At 46.6% G+C, this 23,331-nt stretch overlaps 1 protein-coding gene across 1 annotated transcript; it reads right to left on the reverse strand.

The window, feature by feature from the left end:
- Window positions 1–8,835: 8,835 nt before the first annotated feature.
- On the reverse strand, window positions 8,836–22,345 carry CFAP298 (cilia and flagella associated protein 298). The gene is given in 8 exon segments (XM_004485138.4): window positions 8,836–11,134; window positions 11,372–11,467; window positions 12,713–12,844; window positions 14,235–14,393; window positions 16,937–17,004; window positions 19,477–19,644; window positions 21,681–21,969; window positions 21,971–22,345. Coding segments are annotated over 8 exon segments (1,383 nt in total). The 5' UTR covers window positions 22,331–22,345; the 3' UTR covers window positions 8,836–11,023.
- Between the last annotated feature and the right edge of the window lie 986 nt (window positions 22,346–23,331).

The following is a 23,331-nucleotide window of genomic DNA, read 5'->3' on the forward strand; positions in this document are numbered from 1 at the left end:
CGGGGAGAGTTCTCGAGGGTCTGGCTTCGGCAGTGATGGATAATTGGCTCCTCCATCCATAAGAAAGAGTTTTAATTTTTGGAAATTCTGCTGCCTGCGTGACGTCGCAGTTCTTGTTCGTCAGTGTGAGCTTGGTTCATAATCAACCTCCACCACTGTCTCCTCAGCCTGGTCGCTTCTGCGGAAGCTAATCCTTGCGAGAGTCTGGCTGCCCAAAGCTGAGGAAGCCAGCCTGTCCCTCTGACTTCACTTGGCTGCACCATACTCTTTTTTTTTTCTAAGATTTATTTATTTACTTATTTATTTCTCTCCCCTTCCCCCCCCCCTGTCTGTTCTCTGTGTCTATTTGCTGCGTGTTCTTTGTCCGCTTCTGTTGTTGTCAGCGGCACGGGAATCTGTGTTTTTGTCATGTCATCTTGCTGTGTCAGCTCTCCGTGTGGGCGGCGCCATTCCTGGGCAGACTGCACTTTCTTTCGCGCTGGGCGGCTCTCCTTACGGGTGCACTCCTTGCGCGTGGGGCTCCCCTATGCAGGGGACATCCCTGCGTGGCACGGCACTCGTGCGCATCAGCACTGTGCATGGGCCAGCTCCACACGGGTCAAGGAGGCCCGGGGTTTGAACCACAGACCTCCCATGTGGTAGACGGACGCCCTAACCACTGGGCCAAGTCCATTTCCCCACACCGTACTCTTGTGTAGAGTTTTGCTAGGGCTCCAGCCTCTGTAGCTGTTTCTCCAGCTATTGAAACAGCTCGTATGTTTCTTATAATAACAAAATCTTGAGCTAATATGTAACTGGGATGTGTTTTTATCCAAGGAAGTGCTAAGTGTCCCACAGCTTTCTATAAACTTCCTTTTACTGAAACAGCCCAGCAAGTATCTGGGTTCCCAGGCTGTGAACATTTCTTTGAGGCTCTAGTCAGCCTCTTTTCCCTTCCATTCCCCCAAGTGTGAGTGCAGGCAAAGCCCACACACTGGGAGGCAACACGTCCAGTCACTGCTCCCCGTCTCTTGATCACAGAGACCAGGATGGGGTGGGGTGGGGGCTGGGCAGAGGGGGGTGGGTTCAGTCCTGATGCGGAAGGAGCCGGCCAGAGTCCACCCTGTCTGGGCCGCAGCTGGTGTCCAGGAGCTCCACAGGCATCTGGTCTCCGAGGGAGAAGCGGCCACCCTTTGCCAGTGGGCAGTGGAGACAGCAGACCTGAAGTAGGATGGCATGCCACGATTTCAGCAACGGCCCCCAAGCCAGAGCTCTTCTCTAAGCTGCACACGTTGCCAATACTTTGGTGTTGTCCTCAGGAATGGGAAGGCTGCTTCCCATGCCTAACCCCTGGACAATTAAAATACTGCTAACACTATTATTTTTTTTTTAAGATTTATTTTACTTATTTTTATTTATTTCTCTCCCTTTTCCCCCTCGTCCCCAGTTGTCTGCTCTCTGTGTCCATTCACTGTGTGTTCTTCTGTGCCCACTGCTGTTGTTGTCAGCGGCACGGGAATCTGTGTTTCTTTTTGTTGCGTCATCTTTGCTGTGTCAGCTCTGCGTGTGTGCGGCACCACTCCTGGGCGGGCTGCACTTTTTTCGCGCTGTGCAGCTCTCCTTACGGGGCGCACTCCTTGAGCTTGGGCCTCCCCTACGCAGGGGACACCCCTGCGTGGCACAGCACCCCTTGTGCGCATCAGCACTGCATGTGGGCCAGCTCCACACGGGTCAAGGAGGCCCGGGGTTTGAACTGCAGACCTCCCATGTGGTAGGCGGATGCCCTAACCACTGAGCCAAGTCCGCTTCCCCACTATTATTATTACCACTTACCATAATAAAACCCTGCCTGCACCTGGTCCTGCACCAGGTCCTGCTCTCACACAGGGGCAGCCTCAAGTTCTCGTCTTCTCTGTGTGAGTGTGAGCTCAAGGCATGAAGAGTGAGGCCAGGTCACACGACGGTGGCCGCCCCAACTCAGAAAGAACAGGCGAGGGCTCTGGACACGTCCAGGAGGCCACCGACCAGTCTCTTCAATTGTGCTAATGAAATGGAAACTGACTTTAGGAGATTCCTGGAAGGGCTTCTGCTCTCCTGGAATCCCCTTCAGCCATAGGACTCAGAATTGAGTAATACAATAATATATTATTAAATATAAGAATATTTAATATTACCACCACTGTTCATCTGTTTTGCTTCACAGAAGTTCCCGCACTTAATCCTTTTAAGAACCCTGAGGGTGATTGTGACAGTTTGAAGTTCTTTTATGAATCCCCAAAAAGAAAAAGATTGTTCTTGAACGAATCCATTCCTGTGGGTATGGGATCCTTTTGATCGAACTATATCAGTAAGGCATGACTCAGGCTGGGTCTCTGCCCTCTTACCGGAGCTTTAGATCATTGGAGACACACAGAGAGTGGAAGCCTCCCTTTTTGATCCTTGCATGTGAGAGGGGACTCAAGGATCACTAGCAGCGCAAACTTAAGCACGAAGACCTCAAGAGTCTGGTTCCACGGAGCAGTTCAAGGCTGAAGAGACTAGCCCCATGCCTGATAGCCCACAGCTGAGCTCAGGAAGAAAGCAGAGCAGCTGAGACCGAGAGAGGAGGTCCAGAAAGAGACGAGCCCTACGCCTGGTTGCCCACAGCTGAGCTCCTGGAGACAGTAGATTCCGGAGGGGGAGGCAGGGACCTCAGCAGAGATTGGCTGCCGTCTTCACCACGTAGTGAGACATCAGGATCACCAAGCACTTTAGGTGAGAAAGTGCCTCTGACGGTGCTCTGATTTGGACATTTCATGGCTTTGGAACTATAAGACTTTACCCCAAATAAATTTCCCATTATGAAAGCCAACCCATTTCTGGTACTCTGCATTGGCAACGCTGTGGCAAAGAGCAGGTTTGGCAGACACGTGTAACTGTCTGACTAATTTCTATTCTCCCTTTCCTCCTTAGCAATAGACCTGGGCCATGAGAAGTCCAAATTGAGGCACCATCAGAGATGCTTTCTCACCAAGGTCAGTTACTGTTGATCCTGGCGCGTTGCCGTGTAGTGAGGCAAGATGGCCGCTGGCCTCTGCCTGCCTCTCCTTCCCCTCCAGCTTCCTCTCTGTGGCTCAGTTGCTCAGCTTTCCAGCCATTTCACCTGCAGGCTGGCATAGCACTTGTCTCTTAGGGCTTCCTATATCTGAGAACAGAGCTCTGTTCTCTCTTCCAGCCTGGGTTTATAGCAGACCCAGCAAGGGGGTCTGAGTCATGCGTTTCTGATGTAGCCCAATAAAAAGCCCTCCAGCAATCTTAGCAGTTAATCTAATCAAAGTAATGTAATCAGGGGGTATCACACCCAGAGGAAAAGATTGGTTTCTAAATATAATCCTTCCCTTTTAGGGATTCATAAATAATCTCAAACTGCCACAGGCCCCTTCTCTGTCCTCCCGCCTGATACACAGATGGGTGCTTGGAGGTACAATAGCCACCTTGCAACTTTGAAGAAAGCTTCAGGCCAAGAATGACGGATCAGGAAGTACAGGGAGCCCAGGTTCTCGATGGCTTCCTCAGCTCACCAAGCCTGGACTGCCTACCTCCAACTTCTTGGTACGTGAGGACTAAGTAACCCCACTCGGTCTCTGGTAGGTGCAGCCAGGTACCATCCTAATGGGTGAAGTAGGCAGTGTTATCATTCCCGTTTTACAGAGTAGGAAACAGGCTTGTAAAGGTAAGACACTGCCCAGGGTTTCACAGCTGGCGAGTGATAGAGCCTATATTCCAACTCGGGACTAAACCCAAAGCTTTGGCATCTGCATCCACAGCTCCCGGCTTCTCGTACCTGCCTTTTGGGTTTAAGGCTCCTCAGCCTTGGGTTGCTCAGCTCCACGAATCGAAGACTCTGGGTGGAAGAAAACAGGACTGGGTGGGAACCTTGTTGCTCTTTCTTCTCCAAAGGAAATCTATGGGTTTTTGTTTCTTCTTTAACTGCTTGCCTGCCGTGGATCTCCAAGCTGAACCTTCTCAGGGCGAGGAGGCCCTTGAGAACCACCTTGGCACTCCATCCTTGTCATCATCAGAAAACCTTCAAATCTAAGAGCTGGTGTTGTGGGTGCACAGTAATCTGTTTACAGGTGTGCCAACTGGGAGTTGAGTTTTGTCAAATGCCTGTTGACATCATTAGAGATGATCACATGATTTTTCTCCTAGTACTAATTAATGATAGATTTCCTAATATTAAACCACCCTTGCATTCCTGGAATAAATCGCACTTCATCATGATATATTATCATATTGTTTGCTTGTATTTGTATTTAAGATTGTTAGGTGATATAGGACTGTCTTTGTCAGTTGTGATGGTACTATTATTTTAGCTTCATTTCAGCAACCTAGAAGCTAACATTCTTTTCCTATGCACTGTAATAATTTAAGAAACTTTGGCATTAACTGATCCCTAGAACTCCTTGGTGCGTTTTTGTGGGTTACCTCTTTTACAGTTTTCTCTCTTCTATGGAAATTGTGTGCTCACACGTTCTATCTCTAATGAGTCAATTTTGGTAATTTTATTTTGATAGAAATATCTATTTCATGTAGGTTTTCAAATTTATTTGCCTGAATTTGTGCAAAATGTTTCCTTATTTTTAAAAATAATTCTGTTCAATTGTCATTTTTGTTTATTATTTTGTATACTTGTGGATTTTTAAAAAATGATGTCAGTGAATAGGTGTGGGAAAAAGAAGTTCACCTCTTCTATTATAGATGTTGCCTTATTATAGATGTTGCAGTTGTTCCCTATTATTGTAGATGATGTTGCAGTTCTGATAGCAAACAGCTGCTCAGTAGTTTCCAATAAATACGATGTGGAAACTAGGGTTAAGGCTCTCAGTTCCAGAAACTGTGAGTCCCCTGGTCTCATCTTTGTCTCCTCTCTTGTGTCTTTCTCTCTCTCCTTTTATTTTGTAAAGTTCTGCATTGCCTTCCTTTCGAGCCAACCTATCACTGAGCTGATCTCAGCAAATAGGTTTCCAATTTTGTTGATTTTTCAACCTATCGACTTTTTAATTTACTAGTTGCAATATTTTTCAAGTCTTTAATATCTGCTTTGATTATTAACGTCTTCCTTCTGCTTTCTTTGATTTATTTTTTTGGTCCTTTTCTAGTTCTTTATTTAGATGTTTAATTGATTTATTTTTATTTTTATTGATTCGGTATTTAACACTGTACATTTCCCCCTCATCACTGTTTTAGCTGAATCTCATAAATTCTGATGTTCTTCCGTCCCCCCTTTTCTTTTTCTCCATCTTAACTCAGGCAGATTTTCTGATATAGGTAGCTTCAGTCTAACTTTTGTCAAATTGTTTTTGTTAGTAGTCAGTTTATGACACTGATTCTCTAGACGTGTTGACCAATTTGTGAGTTCCTTTAAGATAAAACTACTGAAATCCTTCAATCAATAATTTAAATCATATTATTTCCTTTCCAAGGAAAATCAAAAGCTCACTCAAAAAGGCCCTGTACCATAGAATGTAAATTGCTTCTAGAAATGCCAAGTTTTCCATCCCAGAAACAGTTGCAAGAAAAAGTTTGACATCTGTTCTCTTGAGCTGAGTCTATTTTGTGAAGGTCCAGTAGTAAAACTCAGCACATTTTGGGGGTTTTGAGTTGTACATCATTTCCCTCTCTTATTTATTTATTTATTTATTTATTTTAAGATGTATTTATTTATTTCTCTCTCTCCCCATCCCCCCCCCCAGGTTGTCTGTTCTCTGTGTCTATTTGCTGCATATTCTTCTTTGTCTGCTTCTGTTGTCAGCAGCACAGGAATCTGTTTCTTTTTGTTGCGTCATCTTGCTGTGTCAGCTCTCCATGTGTGCGGCACCATTTCTGGGCAGGCTGCACTTTCACGCTACGCGGCTCTCCTTACGGGGCGCACTCCTTGCGTGTAGGGCTCCCCTACGCGGGGGGCACCCCTGCGTGGCAGGGCACTCCTTGCGTGCATCAGCACTGCGCGTGGGCCAGCTCCACATGGGTCAAGGAGGCCCGGGGTTTGAACCGCGGACCTCCCATGTGGTAGACGGATGCTGTAACCACTGGCCAAGTCCGCTTCCCTTCATTTATTTTTGGAATCACAAGTGATTTAATGATAACACAGGCTTCTGATAGCAAGAGTGTCAAGTGCATTCTGTATTTTGCTCATTTACCACTAAAACACACAGTTGCTTTGAGCCTATGGGATTTGTTCCAGCACAGTACAAAACAGGATAACAAGCAATGAGATCTCACAAGAATACTACTGCTGTGGTATCCACCTGCATTTGGGGGCAGGAGATGCTGAAGTGTGTCTGTTAGCAGGCAGGGAAGGGGGAAAGAGGAGGCCAATGTACGTAATTTATTACACCATAGTCAGGTCACCAACTAGCCTCAGTCTTGCTTTGAAATGATGTAATAGATGAAGCAGCAGAATTAAGGCACCAGAACTCATTCTCACTTTCTTCAGACTTGTGCTGGGGCCTCTCAGCACCCAGAACGCAATCGCATTGCTCCATGAGCTAAGGAAAAGGGATAAAACACTCAGGAGCAGTTTCAAGGGGAGAAACGGCTGTGAAGCCATGGTTCTGTGGCCATCCGACGGAGCCGGTCATTGGGTAGGGATTTAGGTTGCAGAACTGCAAAGGAGGTTTATGTTCTGCCTTTCACAACGACGCCGGCTCATGTGGTCTATCGGAATCCTGCCTCACTGCTGTAAGAGTAAGAGCCACGGCTGCTCGTGGGCTTTCCTGGTCTGCGTGGTGGTTTGAAGCTCGTGTGACCCCAGAAAAACCTGTTCTTAGAGTTCATCCATTCCTGGGTGGGAACCCATTGTAAGTAGGACTTTCGATGAGGTTACTGCTGTTAAGGTGTGGCTCAACTCAGGGTGGCTCTTAGTTGGATGACTGGAGTCCTTTATAAGCAGAAAGAAATTCAGACACAGAGAGAGCAACCCACAGGAAACAAGCTCAAGGTCAACAGAACCCAGAAGAGAAGGGAGAGGCCAGGAGAGGCTGCCGAGAACAGTGCCATGTGTTTAGTCTGCCAGGCTGCTGGAATGCAATAGACCAGAAATGGGTGGCTTTTACCATGGGGATTTATTAACTTATATGTTTACAGTTCTGAGGCTGTGAAAATGTCCAAATCAAGCACTGGGCAGTGCTTTCTCCCTGAAGACAGGCAGCCGGCGATCAGGGACTTCTCTCTCACATGCCAAGGCACACCGCAGCATCTGCTGGTCTTTCCCTTCTCTTCTGGGTTTTGCTGCCTTCAGCTTCTGGCTTCCTCTGGCTTTGTCTCAGCAACTGTGGCTTCTTCTCAGTGTCCCTCACTCCATGCAACGTGTTCACTGAGGACTCCAGTAAGAGGATTAAGACCCACCCTGCGTCACGCCCTACTGTAACCTAATCAAAAGGCGGCCCTGGCAGCAATAGGTTGACACCCATGGGAAAGATGAACCCTAAGGACTTGATTTTCTGGGGTCCATATCAACCTCACACTACCACAGTAGGTGACAGAGGAGCCCAGGACCAAGGACCACTGGCAGCCAACCCCAGTGTGCCAGTCTCCGGGAAGAAAGCATTGCTGTGATGACAGCTCAGTTTGGACTTTTTCCTAGTCTCTGGACCATGAGCTAATAAATCCCCAGTGTTTAAGCCAACCCATTTCATAGTATTTGCCTGAGTAGCCAAGGGAACTAAAACAATCTGAATATATAGAACTCAAGTCTATTCAGAGTAAGGCTAGACCAAGGCTTATCTGTGAGACTTGTTCAATTGCTAAGCCGCTGCTAAGCTGTGAGCCCATGCTAGAGTGACAATCAACCACATCTCCCCTTGAGCTCTATCTGGGGTGAGTGGAACTTCCAGCAATGTGGAGCAGAGCCTCCTGGGACCTGGGACCTCTGGGGAGTGGGGGCTGCTGAGGCTTTGGGGGAGAATTGAGAAACGCTCAGCAGCCCCCCCCCCCCCACACACACACACAAGGCTGCTGTGCTCTAAGCTTGAAGGCACATATTTTGCAGAGCAGGTGCCAAAGAACTAGGTAATGTGTGACATAAATACTGCCCAGGTACTTTCAGTTTACCGGTGGTGTCAGATTTTATTACCAGTATTCCTGGCCTCCATGACATCATCACGGGAAGACAAATTATGTAAAAGGATGAGATCTGGATGGGCACTGCACTCAACAGGCACTTCATTTTCATCTATTTGTCCAAAGAGAGTAAAGAAAGGAAATGACACCAAGTCCACATAAGTAAGCTGACCTCCAGCTGCCATTTGGAAGGGGACTTTTGATCATAAATTATTTCTTGGGATGTCCTGGGCAAATCCTAGGTCTGTGACCACGGGTGAGTCAGGTAACCCTCTGACATCACCTCAGGCTTCCTCAGAGGGCAAGTGCAAGGGACAGTGGCCCACGAGCCCACGAGCATGAAGGGCTCAGAGGGGATGGCCTCTGCCTCCTTCCTCCTTGATAATGTGGGAAGGGGCTGCCCTTGCTCTCAGTCTAAGGAGCTGGACGTCTGAATAGGTAGAGTTCAGGGGTTTTTGAGGCAGAGAAGGGCAGGGAGAGAGGGACTGTTCTTTTTACATGAGTGTTCAATAAAGGAGCATAGCATGATACATAATCTAGTAACCCTTTCCTTAGTAAGTTCTGATTATATGAAACAATAGAAAAACTACTGTGGCTACATAAAACATTCATATCCCGTTAGGTCGGTAAGAATTCCTAATAGTATGGAAACAGTGCTTCTTTAAAGATCTGTGATCATGTGGCTTGAATAACTTTTCTTGCAAATCTGGGCAAAAATTAAATACACTTAGACTAATATGACAAAGGCAGAAGTCTTCTCAAATAAATCTAGGATATTTATTGCAAACCTTGCAAATCCAAGGACAAAAATTATAATGAAAGTCAAAAAGAAAATAGATGCAAATTTTTTTTTAAGAAATTTGATGCTCAACCAAGAGTAATGTACAATCCAGGTATATAGTCAGCTGTAACCCACTTCAGAGTTTTGGTTGTTTTGTTTTTTAAAAAGATTTATTTACCACCCCCCTTGTTGTTTTGCATTCAATCTCTGCTCTGTGTCCATTTGCTATGTGTTCTTCTGTGTCTGCTTTTCTTCTCTTTAGTCAGCACCAGGAACCGATCCTGGGACCTTCTGGAGTGGGAGAGAGGTGCTCAATCTCTTGAGCCACCTCAGCTCCCTGGTCTGCTGCATCTTTTATTCTCTCCTCTGTGTCTCTTTTTGTTGCATCATCTTGCTGCACCAGCTCTCCACGCAGGCAGGCTATCACTCCTGCACAGGCCAGCACTCCGTATGGGCCAGCTCTCCACTCAGGCCAGCTCACCATGCAGACAGTCTTGCCTTCACCAGGAGGCCCCAGGAACCAAACCCTGGACCTCCCATATGGTAGACGGGAGCCCAATCACTTGACTCACATCCGCTTCCCAGAAACACTGTTTTTGAGAACAGTCTAAATCCTAATGGCCAGCCCAGGGACAGCAACTCTAAGTGCTTTGGAGTGGAATGGGAGGGGAGAGGAGAGGCAGCAAAACGTTCTGAAGGACCTGTGCAAGGTGCTCCTGGGTCACGTCTGTCCTCCAGAGGGACCAGTCTCTGCCAGGAGCAAAGTCACCCACTCAAGGTGGAGAACAGCACGAGTGTGGGCAAAGTTGCCGCTATGTTCCAACTTTATTTCCTCTGAACCACAGAGACGGGCTGTGAGGAAGTGGCCGGTACCCTCTTCCTCTGTCTTGCAACAGGTTTAGGTTTACGAACCAAACAGCTGGTCTCAGGTGGAAAGGTTGGAGTTTGGCAAACTGTCTGCCCCGACGGCTCCGACTCCTTGGCTGCGGTGCGGGGCTCAGGCCCTGAGGCAGGAAGGGGAGCGGAGGGACAGGAAGACCAGGGCGGGAACCCGTGCACTTCACTTTTCCTCAGGGGCAAGAGCCTCTCACTCCTCTACGAGGGGCATGGTAGTCTGCAAACCAGAAGTCAAGCACGACAGAATTTCCAGGCCACTTCTGGCTGCCACAGGCAATCTGGGAGAAGTAGTTCAGATGCTATAGTGTCTATCAGGGCTTACAGGCTGTTTCAATGGTTTGGGGGGACGATGAGTTGAAGTATTCAAAATCAAAGGTGTTCTAGAAAAGCAGGAGGATGATGGCTGGAACAGGGCTCCCTAAGCCTGATGCCATCGTCAACCTTGGGTATAAACCTCAATACTGGCAGCTGGAACCAGAACCTGAAAATGCACGAGGAGGAAACGCCACTAACCAGCTTCTGCACGTACTTTCAGGATGTCTAGTCCAGTGACGGAGACTTGGTGAACAAAAAGTATGGAAGAAGGCATTAAGTTTCAGGGTTAGACCAGCTTGGCTGCCCAGCTTCCAGTACAGGTGTAGCCTCTATTCCCAGAAGACAAGGCCTGAGAGGCATCAACCAAGGAGTCCCATTTCACCCTGGAAGCTGGGAGAGGCCAGGCTACAATTAGAGCCTTCAGGGAGATTAAGTCTTTCAAGCAAGTGAGACTTCAGCTTCCTTCAGGTCTAAAAGGAGGGCCCAAAGAAAAACCCACACAATTAAGTGGCCGGCGCCCTCTAGTGGCCACTGGCATGAAGTTGCTCATCAGATGCCAGGTGGGCTATGAAGAAGGAAAAGGTGCTTTTAGATTTCCTCAAATACAACAGTTCTCATGAGAATATAAAACGAAGACATCAGGAAGAAAAAAAATTAAGACTGTAATTTCATTTTTAACATTTTATCAAATATCAAAGAACCTCAAATATTAAACATTTATCCTGAAATAAAAAGCATTTAGGCAGATTCTTTTGAAGATGTATTTAAGTCCTAAATCTCTGAATAAACTTCATTTTCAAAATTCAAACTAAAAGAAAATTTAGGAAAACGAGAAATATCCACATCTTTCATAGAAGTTTGTAGGTGTTTGTTTTATTACTAATATTATAATTAGTTTGCCTAGAAAAAAGGTGAGTTAATTCTGGGAGCTTCATCAACTGCTGCACTTCATCTTGGTCTCCATTTTATGTCCTTCACGCCATGAAAATGTCTTTTCAAAGCAGTGTTATCAGCCCATGGAGAATTTAAACAGGAGTCATCATCATTTTCTTCCAATTTCTGGAAATAAATTTGTTTTATTCACTTTCCTTCAGGAAAGTGTTTGGCACATAGAGACTGAAGAAAGAACCCATGGCCAATGCCCCCACCCACTCCCCACCTCTAGAGCTTAAGGGGAGAGACACCTGGCAGGGTCCCCACAGCCCTGGGAAGGATGAAGTTCTAGATGGGCCTCGCCATCCCCCTGTACCTGGAGAACTAACACCATCCCCCCACCCGAGCGCCCAGGGAAAGTACCTTGAGTTCCTCCTGCCTTCTGTGATAATAGAGCATCAGCTGTTTCTGCTCCTCATTGCTAATAATCGGCTCTCGGGCTGGAGCTCCTTGGCCCCTCTGAAAAGAGTAAACTGGATGAAGGCGCTTTTACAGTGGCAATCGGGAAGTTACATGGCGGGTTTTACAACTGCCTTTGCCAACTATTCAAGATAAGCAGGGTCATTTCCACACAGAGTCATCAGGGACAGTGTTGGCATCCAGCAGCCCCTCGCTCTGCGACCTCAAGGGGGAGACCAGAGGCTGCAGCCGTCATCTGCCTCGACACCCCCTGACGTCCCTGGTCACAGCCACTCGCCAGGCAGCCACTGCAGCCAGGGCAGGGAGGGAGGGAGGACACGTCACAGTCACAGGCTTGCTCACAGATAACTGCGGAGGACCCCGCTAACCCCCACGAGAGTAAGGATTCCAAACCACAGCAGGGGAAGGACAGAGGGGTTGAGAGGTGCCTGCTAAGGGGTATGGAGTTTTTCTTTTTTGGAGTAATCAAATTGTTCTAAAATTTGGGTGATGATGAATGCACAACAGTGTGATTACACAGAAAGCCACTGGATACACTTTGGATAATTCGTATGGTATGTGAACATATCTCAAACTCCTTAATAAAGAAATAATTATGCAAGAATAGCCAGAATTAGCGGCTAGGTACAGCAGGGGAAACATGGAGATTGAGAGGTGAAGAATTTTCTTGTTTGTTCTTTGTTTATTACTATTATTAAATAATGAAAATGCTCTAATAATGATTGAAGTGATGAATGCACACCTATATGATCATACCAAATACCACTGATTGTATTCTTTGGATGAATTATATGCTTTATTAATTGTATGCCGTATCATTCCACCAGGGTGGGATTCTGTATGCTTTATTAATATGTATCCATAAAATCAATTTGTTAAAAAAAACAACAAAGCAGCCTTGAACATATACAGCTTCGTTATACCCTTAAAATATCTCTAGTACTTTCCTCACAGAGAGAGCAGTTTGAAGAGACTTGAAACCAGTGCTCTAGGCTGTATTTTTCATTTCAAGGGAAAATTTTAATTTATTCATAGCCTTATTTTTTTTTAATTGAAATTAATTACATGGCATACCCCCCACCCCGAACTAAAACAAACTAGACATTTCAATTAATCCTTATTTTCTGCCAGTCTTTGTTGGAATGCATTTTTACTTTGACCCCAGGCCAATGGGACAGCAATATTTACCCAGGTAAGCTGAAATCTTCCAGATTTGTTGTAAATTTTCATCTGTTTGAAAATAAATAACAAAAAATTCTGAAATGTCAAAGCAAAAGAACTTACTTGCTGAATCTTGACAATGATTTTGGTCTTCTCATTTTTCCCCACATAGTCTGAAAGCTTCTTTGTTCTCCGTAACTCCTTGGCTGCCCACCACAGCTGTGCCTCTGCTTCTTTAATGACATCTAGTCCTGCCTGGGACAACCAAGAAGAGGCTGTGAGGTTCTCAGGACACTGTCCCGGGCATGGTCCCACCCCAGGGTGCAGAGCTTGGCTGGGGCCCCTCCCCGCAGGCCACAGGCTGGGTGTCTGGTCTCAGCCCCCCAACCCCATGGGAAGCTCTGCCTATCCCAGCTCACTCAAAACCCTCGCTGACTTTAGCAGATACCTTCTCTGATACTTTCAACAGGGACTCACTTAACTTCTTGCTCTGGAAAGGGGGGAGATCTTATCTCATTTGCACCCTCACCCATTACACAAAGTCCCTCTTAGATGGATTTTTCGGATACTGCCCGGGAAGAAAACAGGAATCTTCCTGGATTTTTTTTTTTTTTAAGATTAATGTATTTATCCCACCTCCCGTTGTTTTGTGCTTGTTGTCTGCTTTTTTTGTCCATTTGCTGTGTGTTCTTCTGTGTCTGTTTGTCTTCCCTTTAGGCAGTACCAGGAACTGATCCTGGGACCTTTCGGAGTGGGAGAAAGGTGCTCAATCTGTTGTGCTGCCTCAGCTCCCTGGTCTGCTCTGTCTCTTATTGTCTCTCCTCTGTGTCTCTTTTTGTTGCGTCATCTGGCTGCGCCAGCTTTCCATGCAGGCCAGCACTCCTGCACGGGCCAGCACACCTTGTGTCAGCATTCCAAATAGGCCAGCACTCCGTGCAGGCCATCACTCTGCATGGGCCAGCACTCAACGTGGGCCAGCACTCCGTGTGGGCCAGTGCTCTGCTCAGGCCAGCGCACTGAGTGGGCCAACCTGCCTTCACCAGGAAGCCCTGGGAATCAAACTCTGGACCTCCTATATGGTCAATCATTTAGGCCACATCCACTTCACTGGATTTTTTTATAAACAGGCATTATGGGGCTGTTTTGTTTGCTTCCTTCTTTGTACTCCACCTATTTAAGATGGCTCAGAGAAATATATACTGTTCAATAAGATAAGGAATAAGTGAGGAAAAAATATGAAAAATGGAAAATAAAGGTAGGAAAATAAGGTGAAGCAAGGAAGAAGGCTAGAACACAAAATTCCATGCAAAGTGACCAATGCATCTGGGGAGAAGGAGGCCACTAATTAGGTTTCTGGCTTCTCAGTGGCCAAAGAAAATGGCAAGTTTTTGGTTGCTCCTGATGGGGAGGCTCGCAAACCTCCTCCCCTGCCCCTCTATGTGGTCCAAACTCCTCAACCCTGAGCACCACCCTCTCAGGGTCCTCTCTTCAATGGCAAAATCTGCTCTGAAGCATGGGATGGCAAAGACGAATGCTGGGGATGAAGCCACAACCACGTCCATTAGAGGATGCAGTCAAAGCTGAAGGGCTTCTGTCCTGTTGGGGGACACAGACTCCCCTTCGAGAGTGTCCAAGGACCACATACCTGAGTTCCTGACAAATCTTCTTTATTTTCAAATTCCATTCGGATGGGATCATACGGTGGCAAGCCCATCGGATAAACGATCATCACGGCCCCTCGAAGCTGATCCAAGGCATCTTTCACCATCTCCATCGTAACGCAGACACCGGCTTCCACTTGTTTCTGAAAGTGGACCAGCATCGTCATCTACAGCGCAGCTAATCAACTCAAGAGGCATTTATTAAGGTCTGTCCAAGACCCTTGCCAGAGGCTGCAAAAAGGAACCAAACAGCTGTAGCTGCCAAAGTGACTTGCATCGATTTCAGGGGCTGTGCTGAGGCGGCAGCGGCCAATTATACAGCAGAATATGAACAGCACCAAGAGGAGTACAAGAAGTGTAAGGTATGCTCCAAGGGGAAGGAGCCGAACCGAGCCAGGCGGTTGCGAGAGGGGATCAGGAATACTGCTGCGGGACAAGGCATCTCAGGGAGGCCTTAAACACAAGGGGATTGAAGAGGTGGAGGTGAGAGCAGGGTGTTGCAGGACGAGCAAAAGCAAATCAAATCCACGAACAGCTAGGAGATCACTCTGGTTGGGGCAGGAAGGGGAAGAGGAGATAGGGCTGGAGGAAGGAGGAGTTATTTCCTGAAGGGCACAAGAGCAGTCTAAGGAGTTTGGATTCACTGTTAGTCAGTGGGCAGCAGTTGACTTTTCTGGGAAGGAGTGATAATGTTGGGAGATTGATCGTGCAGTGGGTGTAGAATGCATCTAATTGGGGGAAGCCCAGTTAGGGGGCGCTGAAGAGTGAAGAGGGGGAGCCTTACCTAAAGAGGGAGCTGTGATAACGGAAGGAGGAGATGGGAGTGAGAGGCCACGTGGGAGCAGACAGACGGGACAGGACCAAATGTCAGGGTTCTGGGTGATGGAGAGGCAAGTGTTGGGGACGACAATGAGGATGCCAGCCTGTATAAATGGGAACTGAGATTCTGTTACTGGAAAAAGAAAAATCTGTAGGAAGCTCATATTCTTGGACACGGAATTAAGAGAGGAGAGGAAAGAGGAAACGATGGGTTCAATTCTGGAAGACCTGAGTTTGAAGCACTGTCTAGACATCCAGGTGAAATGGTGTAGGAAGCAGCTGGAGGTTCAGGTCCCAAGTTATGGAAGAAGTCAAGGGTACAAAATAGCGATCTGGGAGTTACCTGCAGAGGGGTGGAATTTGCATTTGGCAGGAATAGATAAAAATGCCAAGGGAGAAAGACGGAGAAAGAGAAGAGGGCCAAGGATAAAGTACTTTGATAAACACCAAACTAAAGAGGCAAGAGAAAACGGCCGTCAGGGTGAGCTAGGGCGCAGGATCACAGATGTGGTCAAAAACCAAGGGTGGGAGATCCAGGAATCCAGAAGAGGCCTTGCTGATGAGGGGGTCACAGTCACAGAGAGTCATTTTTGTGGGGAGGAAAACAGAGCCCAGGTTATAAGAAACCCAGGAAGATGTGGTCCAAGGAGCTGGAGGCAGGAAATGTGCACCTCTCCTTCCGGAAGGAAGGAGGGAGACAGGAGGTGGTACAGGTCACAAGCAGAGAATTTCAGGCTAAGGAGGAGGCCCAAGTATGCTCAACAGGGACTAGGCGGAGCCCATGGGAAAGGAGACATTAAAACAGCATCTACTCTCGGCTTCATGGGGAGTGGAGGGCGAGGGGGAACAAGCTGGAGATGGGAGAGAGCCCTGGGCGGAGAGACACCGAGCTCTCAGAGCTAGGCTTGGGAGGGAAGAATGAGAGAAGTAAGAAGACAGAGAGTTTGCAAGGAGTACAGAGAGCTGCAGGGCTCCTGCCAGGCACCCTGGATATCTCTGCTGAAGCAGAAGGCAAGATATCCACGGAGAAGGTGAGAGGGCAGGAGCTGGAGGAGAGAGAATTCTCAAAGCCAAAATTTGAGTTTGTATTTCAAAAGGCAAGCTTAGACATGACCCAAGGATATACTGTTTATAAGAGACTTACCCAAATTTAAAGACACATGCAGATAGAAAGTGAAAGGACGGAAAAAACATACCTTCCAAATAGTAACCAAAAGAGGGTTGAGGTAGATATACTAATATCAGATAAACTGGACTTCAGGTAAAAAATTGTTACAACATAGCTGAATCTTGAAGACATCAGGTTGAGTGAAAACAAGCCAGGCACAAAAGCACAAATGTATGATCTCACTGATATGAAATAATTACAATAAGAATACTCACAGAGTCAGAAACTAGAGCGCAGGTTACCAGATGCTGGGGTAAGGGTAGGGAATGGGGTGTCAATGATTAACTGGTGTACAGTTTCTGTTTAGGTGATGGGGAAATTTTGGCAATGGATGGTGATAGTGGTAGCACAGCATCGTGAATGTAATTTAACACCACTCAAGTATAATGAATGTTGTTAAAAGGGAAGTTTTAGATTTACATGTCACTAGAATAAAAATTAAAAAAAAAACACTATAGGACTGTACAACGAAAACGTCTAGACTATAGTTAAGAGGATAATTACAATAATACTGTTTCATCAATTTTAACAAAGGTACCACACTAATGCAAAGTGTTAATAATAGGGAAGACTGTGTGTAAGGAGGGTGGAGGGGAACTCTGTACTTTCTGCATGATTTTTCTGTAAGCCTACAACTTCTCTAATACAATAATAATTTTTTAAAAAGTGCAAGCTGAGAGCATTCTTTAAAAAGCTAACCTTGGATATGATTGCTTTGGCTTCCTCTACAGTCTTCTTTAAAACTTGCTTCATTTTTTCATTTGGAGCTACAAATAAAAGGGAGGGGTAGAGAGAAAGCCATTAATGATAGAACCTCTTTAAAGTTCTCCTTAAATATCCGAATCGCTCTGTCTGAGTCGGGGAGTACCTGAAGGAGGCAAAGTGCGAGGAGGGAATGTCCAGGAAACCTGGTTGTAAGAAGTTAGGTGAAGATACCTTCAGGCTGGCTGAGGCCTGCAGTGTGCTTTCTGCAAAGCGGCAAAAGCAATAAAGAACAGGAATAAATGACATAGGACCAGACAGGGGTCGGCAAACTTTTGTAAAGGGCCAGAAACTAAGTATTTTTGGCTCTGCTGGCTACACAGTCTCTTGCAATGACTCAACTTTGTCACTGCAACATGACAGCTATCACTGACAATCCTGAAATGAATGGGATGGCTCATTTCAATAAAACTTTATTTATGAAAATAGGCAGCCCGGGCCACATTTGTCCTGTGGCTCATAACTTGCCAAGCTCTTCAAGAAGCAAAGAAGCATGACTTGAAATTTTTGAAGCAAAAACAATGGAGATGGAAAGTCCAAATCTAGGAAAGACGGGACAAATTCAAACCTTATATTCCAAATAAATAACAGTATTAATTGGACATTGAAAATATTAGCAATATAAAAAATAGATAATGGTTATTTTAAGACAGCATCTGTTTAAAGGTGAATAATGAATTATTAACTGGTTCTTCTGAGATACTCTTATTTTTATTCATTGAATTCCTTTTAAAAAAGCAAATAATCTCTCCAAGTTTAGGTTTGAAAAGATGTGGAAAACAACCAATCATTTTCCAGGTTAAAATTAAAAGGATATAATACTAGGAATTCCTATGTATACTGAGCTTGTAAGTGCCATACAGGCACACCGTTTTCTATCTTTTCCTTTTTTTTTTTTTCTCCCCCAAATGACTGACAGTGTTTTAGGGACACAGTAGGTATTTAGGTGTTAAATGATCAATTATAGTTTTTGTTTTGTTTAAATTTTTTTAAATTAAAGTTAATAGATCACAAGGAATGTTACATTAAAAAACAAAAAAACAAGAAACATAAAAAGAGATTCCCCATATAACCCACTCCCCACCCCCCACCACATCACATTTGTAAATTGTATTTTTTTGAAGATATATACATCACAAAAAAAATGTAACACTAAAAAATATAAGAGGTTCCTGTATACCCCCCACCACCCCACCCCACTCCTCCCACACCAACAACCTCCCTCATCATTGTGGCACACTCATCGCACTCAGTGAACACATTTTGGGGCACTGCTACACTACATAGATAATAGTTTACCCTGTAGTTCGCACTCCCCCCCAGTACATTCAGTGGGTTATGGCAGATATATAAAACCCAGCATCTGAGCCTGCAATATCATTAAGGACAACTCAAAATCCCAAAAACATCTCTTCTACCCTCTCCCTGCCCTCAGCTGTGGCCACTTTCTCCACTTCTGTGCGAAAATTTCTTCTATTACTCATCACAAGAGTTTTACAGTAGAATAGCAGAATATCAGTAAGTCCAATCTAGTCCATATACTATTTCTCCATTGTGTGGCCCCTGGGATGGCCATGTCCCCTCCACCTCTAGATCAAAACGGGGCTTAGATTCCACCTGGATGATGGATGCCATTCTCCTGCTTGCAGTTATAGGCACTCTTGACTCCCTGGTGTGGTGGTTGACCATCTTCACCTCCCTGTTAGCTGACCTGGGTAAGGCCAATGAACCAGAGAGTAGGAGTTGCCACTCTGAAGCTCAGGGCCCATCTGGTACATGGGCAGTCCAGAGATTCAAGTCTCCTGAGTATGCACCATCTCTAGCGACAACCACAGGTCCAGTAAAAGTGACAAAAGACGCAATTTATAGTTTTTTTAATGGAGCTTTTTAGGCAGGATAAAAAGTAAGCTATCTAAAAGGATTATCATCTTTTATTCCTTCAAATGCCACATAGCCGACCATATACTGAAAAGAAAAGACCAATTGCTTCAGTGCTCTGACATGTACTAAGGGGCTGTGCCCCTGAAAGGCACGCCCCAGTTTCAGAGGTGAGGCCCTTGTGCTGACATTCACTTCCTTCTTTCACCTGGAATCTCTAAATAAGCCCCGATATCTGCAAATCATAACAAAATACAATCTAGAAAATTTTTCAGTGCTTATCCCCCCAAAACTATTTGGTTGGACCATGCAAAATTACCAACATTCAAGCATTTTTGACCTATGAAAATGGTAACTTCATCTGGTTCATCTAATATATTTAAAAGCTAGCTGCAATTAGTAAGAGTAAGAAGCCAGGAGTCATCAGAAGTACCCACCTAATTCATTCTGACCTAGGGCCTTACCGCAAGGCATTGCACAGCGCAGTATTTTATAAATTTGTATAGAAATATTGGGATCAGTTTTTTAATTGCAAGAATTGCTTTCAGACTTATTGATATACTCAATAATTATTGCTAGAATATAAAAAGCTTCATTACCTTGTCCATTCCTTCGTCCAATATCATCTTTTTTAAATATCGACCCCCCACTGGGCACACACTTTTCACCCCATTCATCCTTTAATTTCAAGTCCTCGATCTGGTCATCCGTCAGTCCTTGCATATTAGGAGGGAGAAATACGCCATGTTCTGCTAATTCTTCCATTTCTTGAAAACCAAGACAAAGTTAGACAATATGTATCATCATCATCACAATCCCTTTCACCCCATCAGAATATGAGCTCCCAAGAAGGCAAGTGTCTAGGCCATTTGGCTCACTATTTTATACCACCTGTCACTGGCTCTTGACAGAGAGTCACCATTTCATCCTTCTTCAAATGAAGCAAGAGGTTAAGAAACCTGTTGAAGGTTACTGGCAGTCTAGCTGTAGAGTCTGTACTCTTTTGCTCTGGCACTCACGAGCCCCAAAACTAACTTTCACTGAAAGTCTGAACATATACTCATATAGGGCTTTACAGTCTCCCAAGTGCTGTCACACAGATGATCCTACTTGGTTAAGCCTTATGAGGTAGACAAGACAGTTATTAACATCTTCATGTCCCCTCATTTGCAGCTGACTCATCCGCAGCTCTTTTGGGTCACAGAGCTAATACTTTATATAAAAAGGCCCACACCAGTCATCCGTGGGGAGGATTTACAGCAGCTCGTACCCCTTGGAAAATGGTGGAGACCAGGCAACTGGATATAGCTCTTGGTTTTATAGTAATGTGTTCTAGAATTGGAATCAATGCATGGCTTTATACTTAAGTTTTCCATATATGTTCACTACAAAGCCAATCCATATTTTTACTTTGCAAATTTGCTATTCTTTTTTCTTCTTCCTCTTTTTTTTTTTTAATGTGGAAGGAGGCCCATCTAGGCATTCCTGCCTCTGTGAGACACTGTGGCCTGTAATAACAGAAGCCTGTGGAATCAGTGGTAAAACTGAGTGGAATGCTACCGTCTCTAAGCACCCTTCTTTCCTGAGGTGGAGCACTGGCGCCTGCCTGAATCAGCTGGCAATGGCACATGGGCTACGTCCCTGGAATAAATCAGTTCTAAGCTCACTAAGAGGACTTCTCACACCACCACATTTTCCATTTTTATAGAAAAAGAAATTGTATATCTTTTCTTCCCAAATCCTTTCGTTTTAAAATAACATTTACTATTGAGCTTATTTTGGAATTAGGAAGTTTTATGAAGGAATTATACTTATGCTCAATAAAAGAAGAGACAGTGAGCCTGATGGAGTTCTCCATAGTACAAAAATCAGGTATTACAGTTCAGAAGCACTCAAGTCACACCTCAGACCACACTTGGAGTATCATCAGGCCAAACTCTAGAATTGTGCTGTCTAATGCAGTAGCTATTAGCTGCACTTGGCTATCTAAATTTAAAGCAATTTTTAAAAATGAAAATTTCAGCGCCTTGGTCACAGCAGTCACATTTTAAGTCCTCAATAGCCACGTGGGGCTAGTGGATTCCGTTTTGGACAGTGCAAATAGAGAGCCTTTCCATGGCCGAGGAAAGTTCTACCGGACACCGCTGCTCTAGGGTGTCTCAGAGAAGGGTAAAGACGGTGGTAAAAGGAGAAATGGCCAGACTCGTGTTTCCCAAGGAGAAGGAAACAATGCCAGGGCTCTCTCACTGCCTTCTCACCTTTGAAAGGCCGTCCCAAAGCTACGCGGCTCCCCATTGAAAGTGCTCTACCTCACAAGTCTCAAAACAGGAAATTAACTTTTTAAAAACCTACCCAGTTACCATCCCATCTCTCACACTTGCTCAATTTCCTACATTTGCTCTTCAGTTCAGTCCTTCGGCTCCCTCCGAGTGCCACTACCCCCTCTCTTCCCAGTCCATTTCCATTGTTCACAAACTACCCCAAAGCCTGGCTCCGAGGCCCTTCGGCGCACTCTTGGCCTCGGTCTCCGCCCACCTCCGAGCCGCTGGCGCGACTCCTCGCGGGTCGCCGGTGCTTTCTTCACCGCCGGTTGACCCCGGTGTCCCACTTCAACCCCAGCTGCCGCCAGTCTCCACACGCTCTAACCCCTCGACCCCCGCCTGCCCGCGAGAGCCTTGGCAGTCCCGTCCAACTCCTCCACCCTGGAGGCCCCACTCCTTCCTTCGCAGGCTCGGCGCCGCCCAGGACCCCACCGCGCCCTGGCCCGGGCTCCGGCTTTCTCGCCCCGGCCGCGGGGCCGCACCTGTGCAGAGGCGCTGCACCTTGAGCCGCCCGTTGTAGACTCGGGTCACCTGCACCGTGAGCTCCTCCAGCTCGGTGCTGCCCGATGCCTGCAGCAGGAACTGGCTCTCATCGCCGCGCTTCACGTGCAGCAGAACCATGGCGGCCGCAGGAGGCCCCGCCGAGGCGGCGAGGAGGCCCGGGATGCGCGGCCTGCGGGCCTGGCCCGATCTAGTTACCCCGAGGGGCGAACAGCCGCGATCCACCAACCGCTGCTTCCAGCCGGAACCCGAGGCTCGAGGCGCTCGCGGTAGGAGGGGGGAAACTGCACCCGGAAGTAGCGGTTGCCAGGAGTAACAACTCAACAACGCAGAGTCTGTGGGCCCGCCGGCTATAGCTCAGAGTCCGAGCTAGCGGTAGCGCGGTGCTCTGGGACCCGGGACCCGGAAGCAGCTGCTGCCAGGGGCAACGAGGACTCGCGTGGCCCCTCTCCCGGAAGTGGCGGTTGTCCCGGCAACTCTCAAACACAGACCAAGGTGCTGGAGGGCAGCGCAGGCTACCCAGTCTACTCGCCTCGTGGGCCGGGCCCAGGAAGATAGGTGGGCTAATGGGGAGGGAGAGGTTCTTGCTTGGGGAATGTGTGGAGAGGAGGACCCCCCACTGACGCTGCATCCGCACCAGCGTCCCCACCGCCGCTCTAAATCCCAGCGCTTCCGCCACTGGCAGCCTCCACTTCCGGAAATACCTCCCTGCTGCTTCCGGTCTGGAGGAGGTTAGGTCTAGACTGTTTTTAGGCTCCCGCCGATCGTGTTTCCTTGGTTGTCAGGACACAACGGCCAGGGGAAGTCCCGGCACTCCTTTGTACGGGCTGATTCCACATCTCGGGTAGCTCAAGCGGCTGTTCTTTGAGTGACCCTTCCTAAAATACCAGTCTGAACAATTCTTACTGAACGGTAATCAGGGTCAGGCACTGTTCCATCCAGGGGCCAGTGACACAACGTCAGGTCCAGTCGCGGCTCTCCTAGAGCTTATAGTATATGCGACAAACAGAAAACAAAAATAAATGGACAAGGCAAATTCAAGTAGAGATGTAAAGAAAACAAAACAGCGTCTTTGGCGTTTTAGATGGGATGGTCAAGGAATGTCATAAATGTGGGCATTTGCACTGAACCCTTAATAATGAGCTTGCAAGGCTAAGCTAGGTCAGGACCTCTACCCCTGGCCATCTCGTTCTTTGAAGGGACAGTGCCAAATACAAATTGATTTGAATATCAGATCCTTTTTGTATTCCTGAATCTTTGGCTCACCGCATTGAAACAGCATCCCTGGTAGGGTGAGAGAGAATGGGAGACAGTAAGTGCCCCAAAATGCTCAAAGCCAACCCAGGGCCTCCTACACGAAGACGGAGACTGACTGGACAGAAGGGAAATGGCGCTCAAGGAGACAGGAGATGTGTCCCTCTCTAATACTTTTTTTTTTTTAAGATTTATTTTTTATTTATTTCTCTCCCCTTCCCCCTACCCGCCCCCGAGTTGTCTGCTCTCTCTGTCCATTGGCTGCTGTGTTCTTCTGTGACCGCTTCTATCCTTATCAGCAGCACCAAGAATCTGTCTCTTTTTTTTGCATCATCTTGCTGCGTCAGCTGTGTGTGGCGCCATTCTTGGGCAGGCTGC

The sequence above is a fragment of the Dasypus novemcinctus genome, chromosome 4, assembly GCF_030445035.2.
Source record: "Dasypus novemcinctus isolate mDasNov1 chromosome 4, mDasNov1.1.hap2, whole genome shotgun sequence".
NCBI classification, from domain to species: Eukaryota; Metazoa; Chordata; class Mammalia; order Cingulata; family Dasypodidae; genus Dasypus; species Dasypus novemcinctus.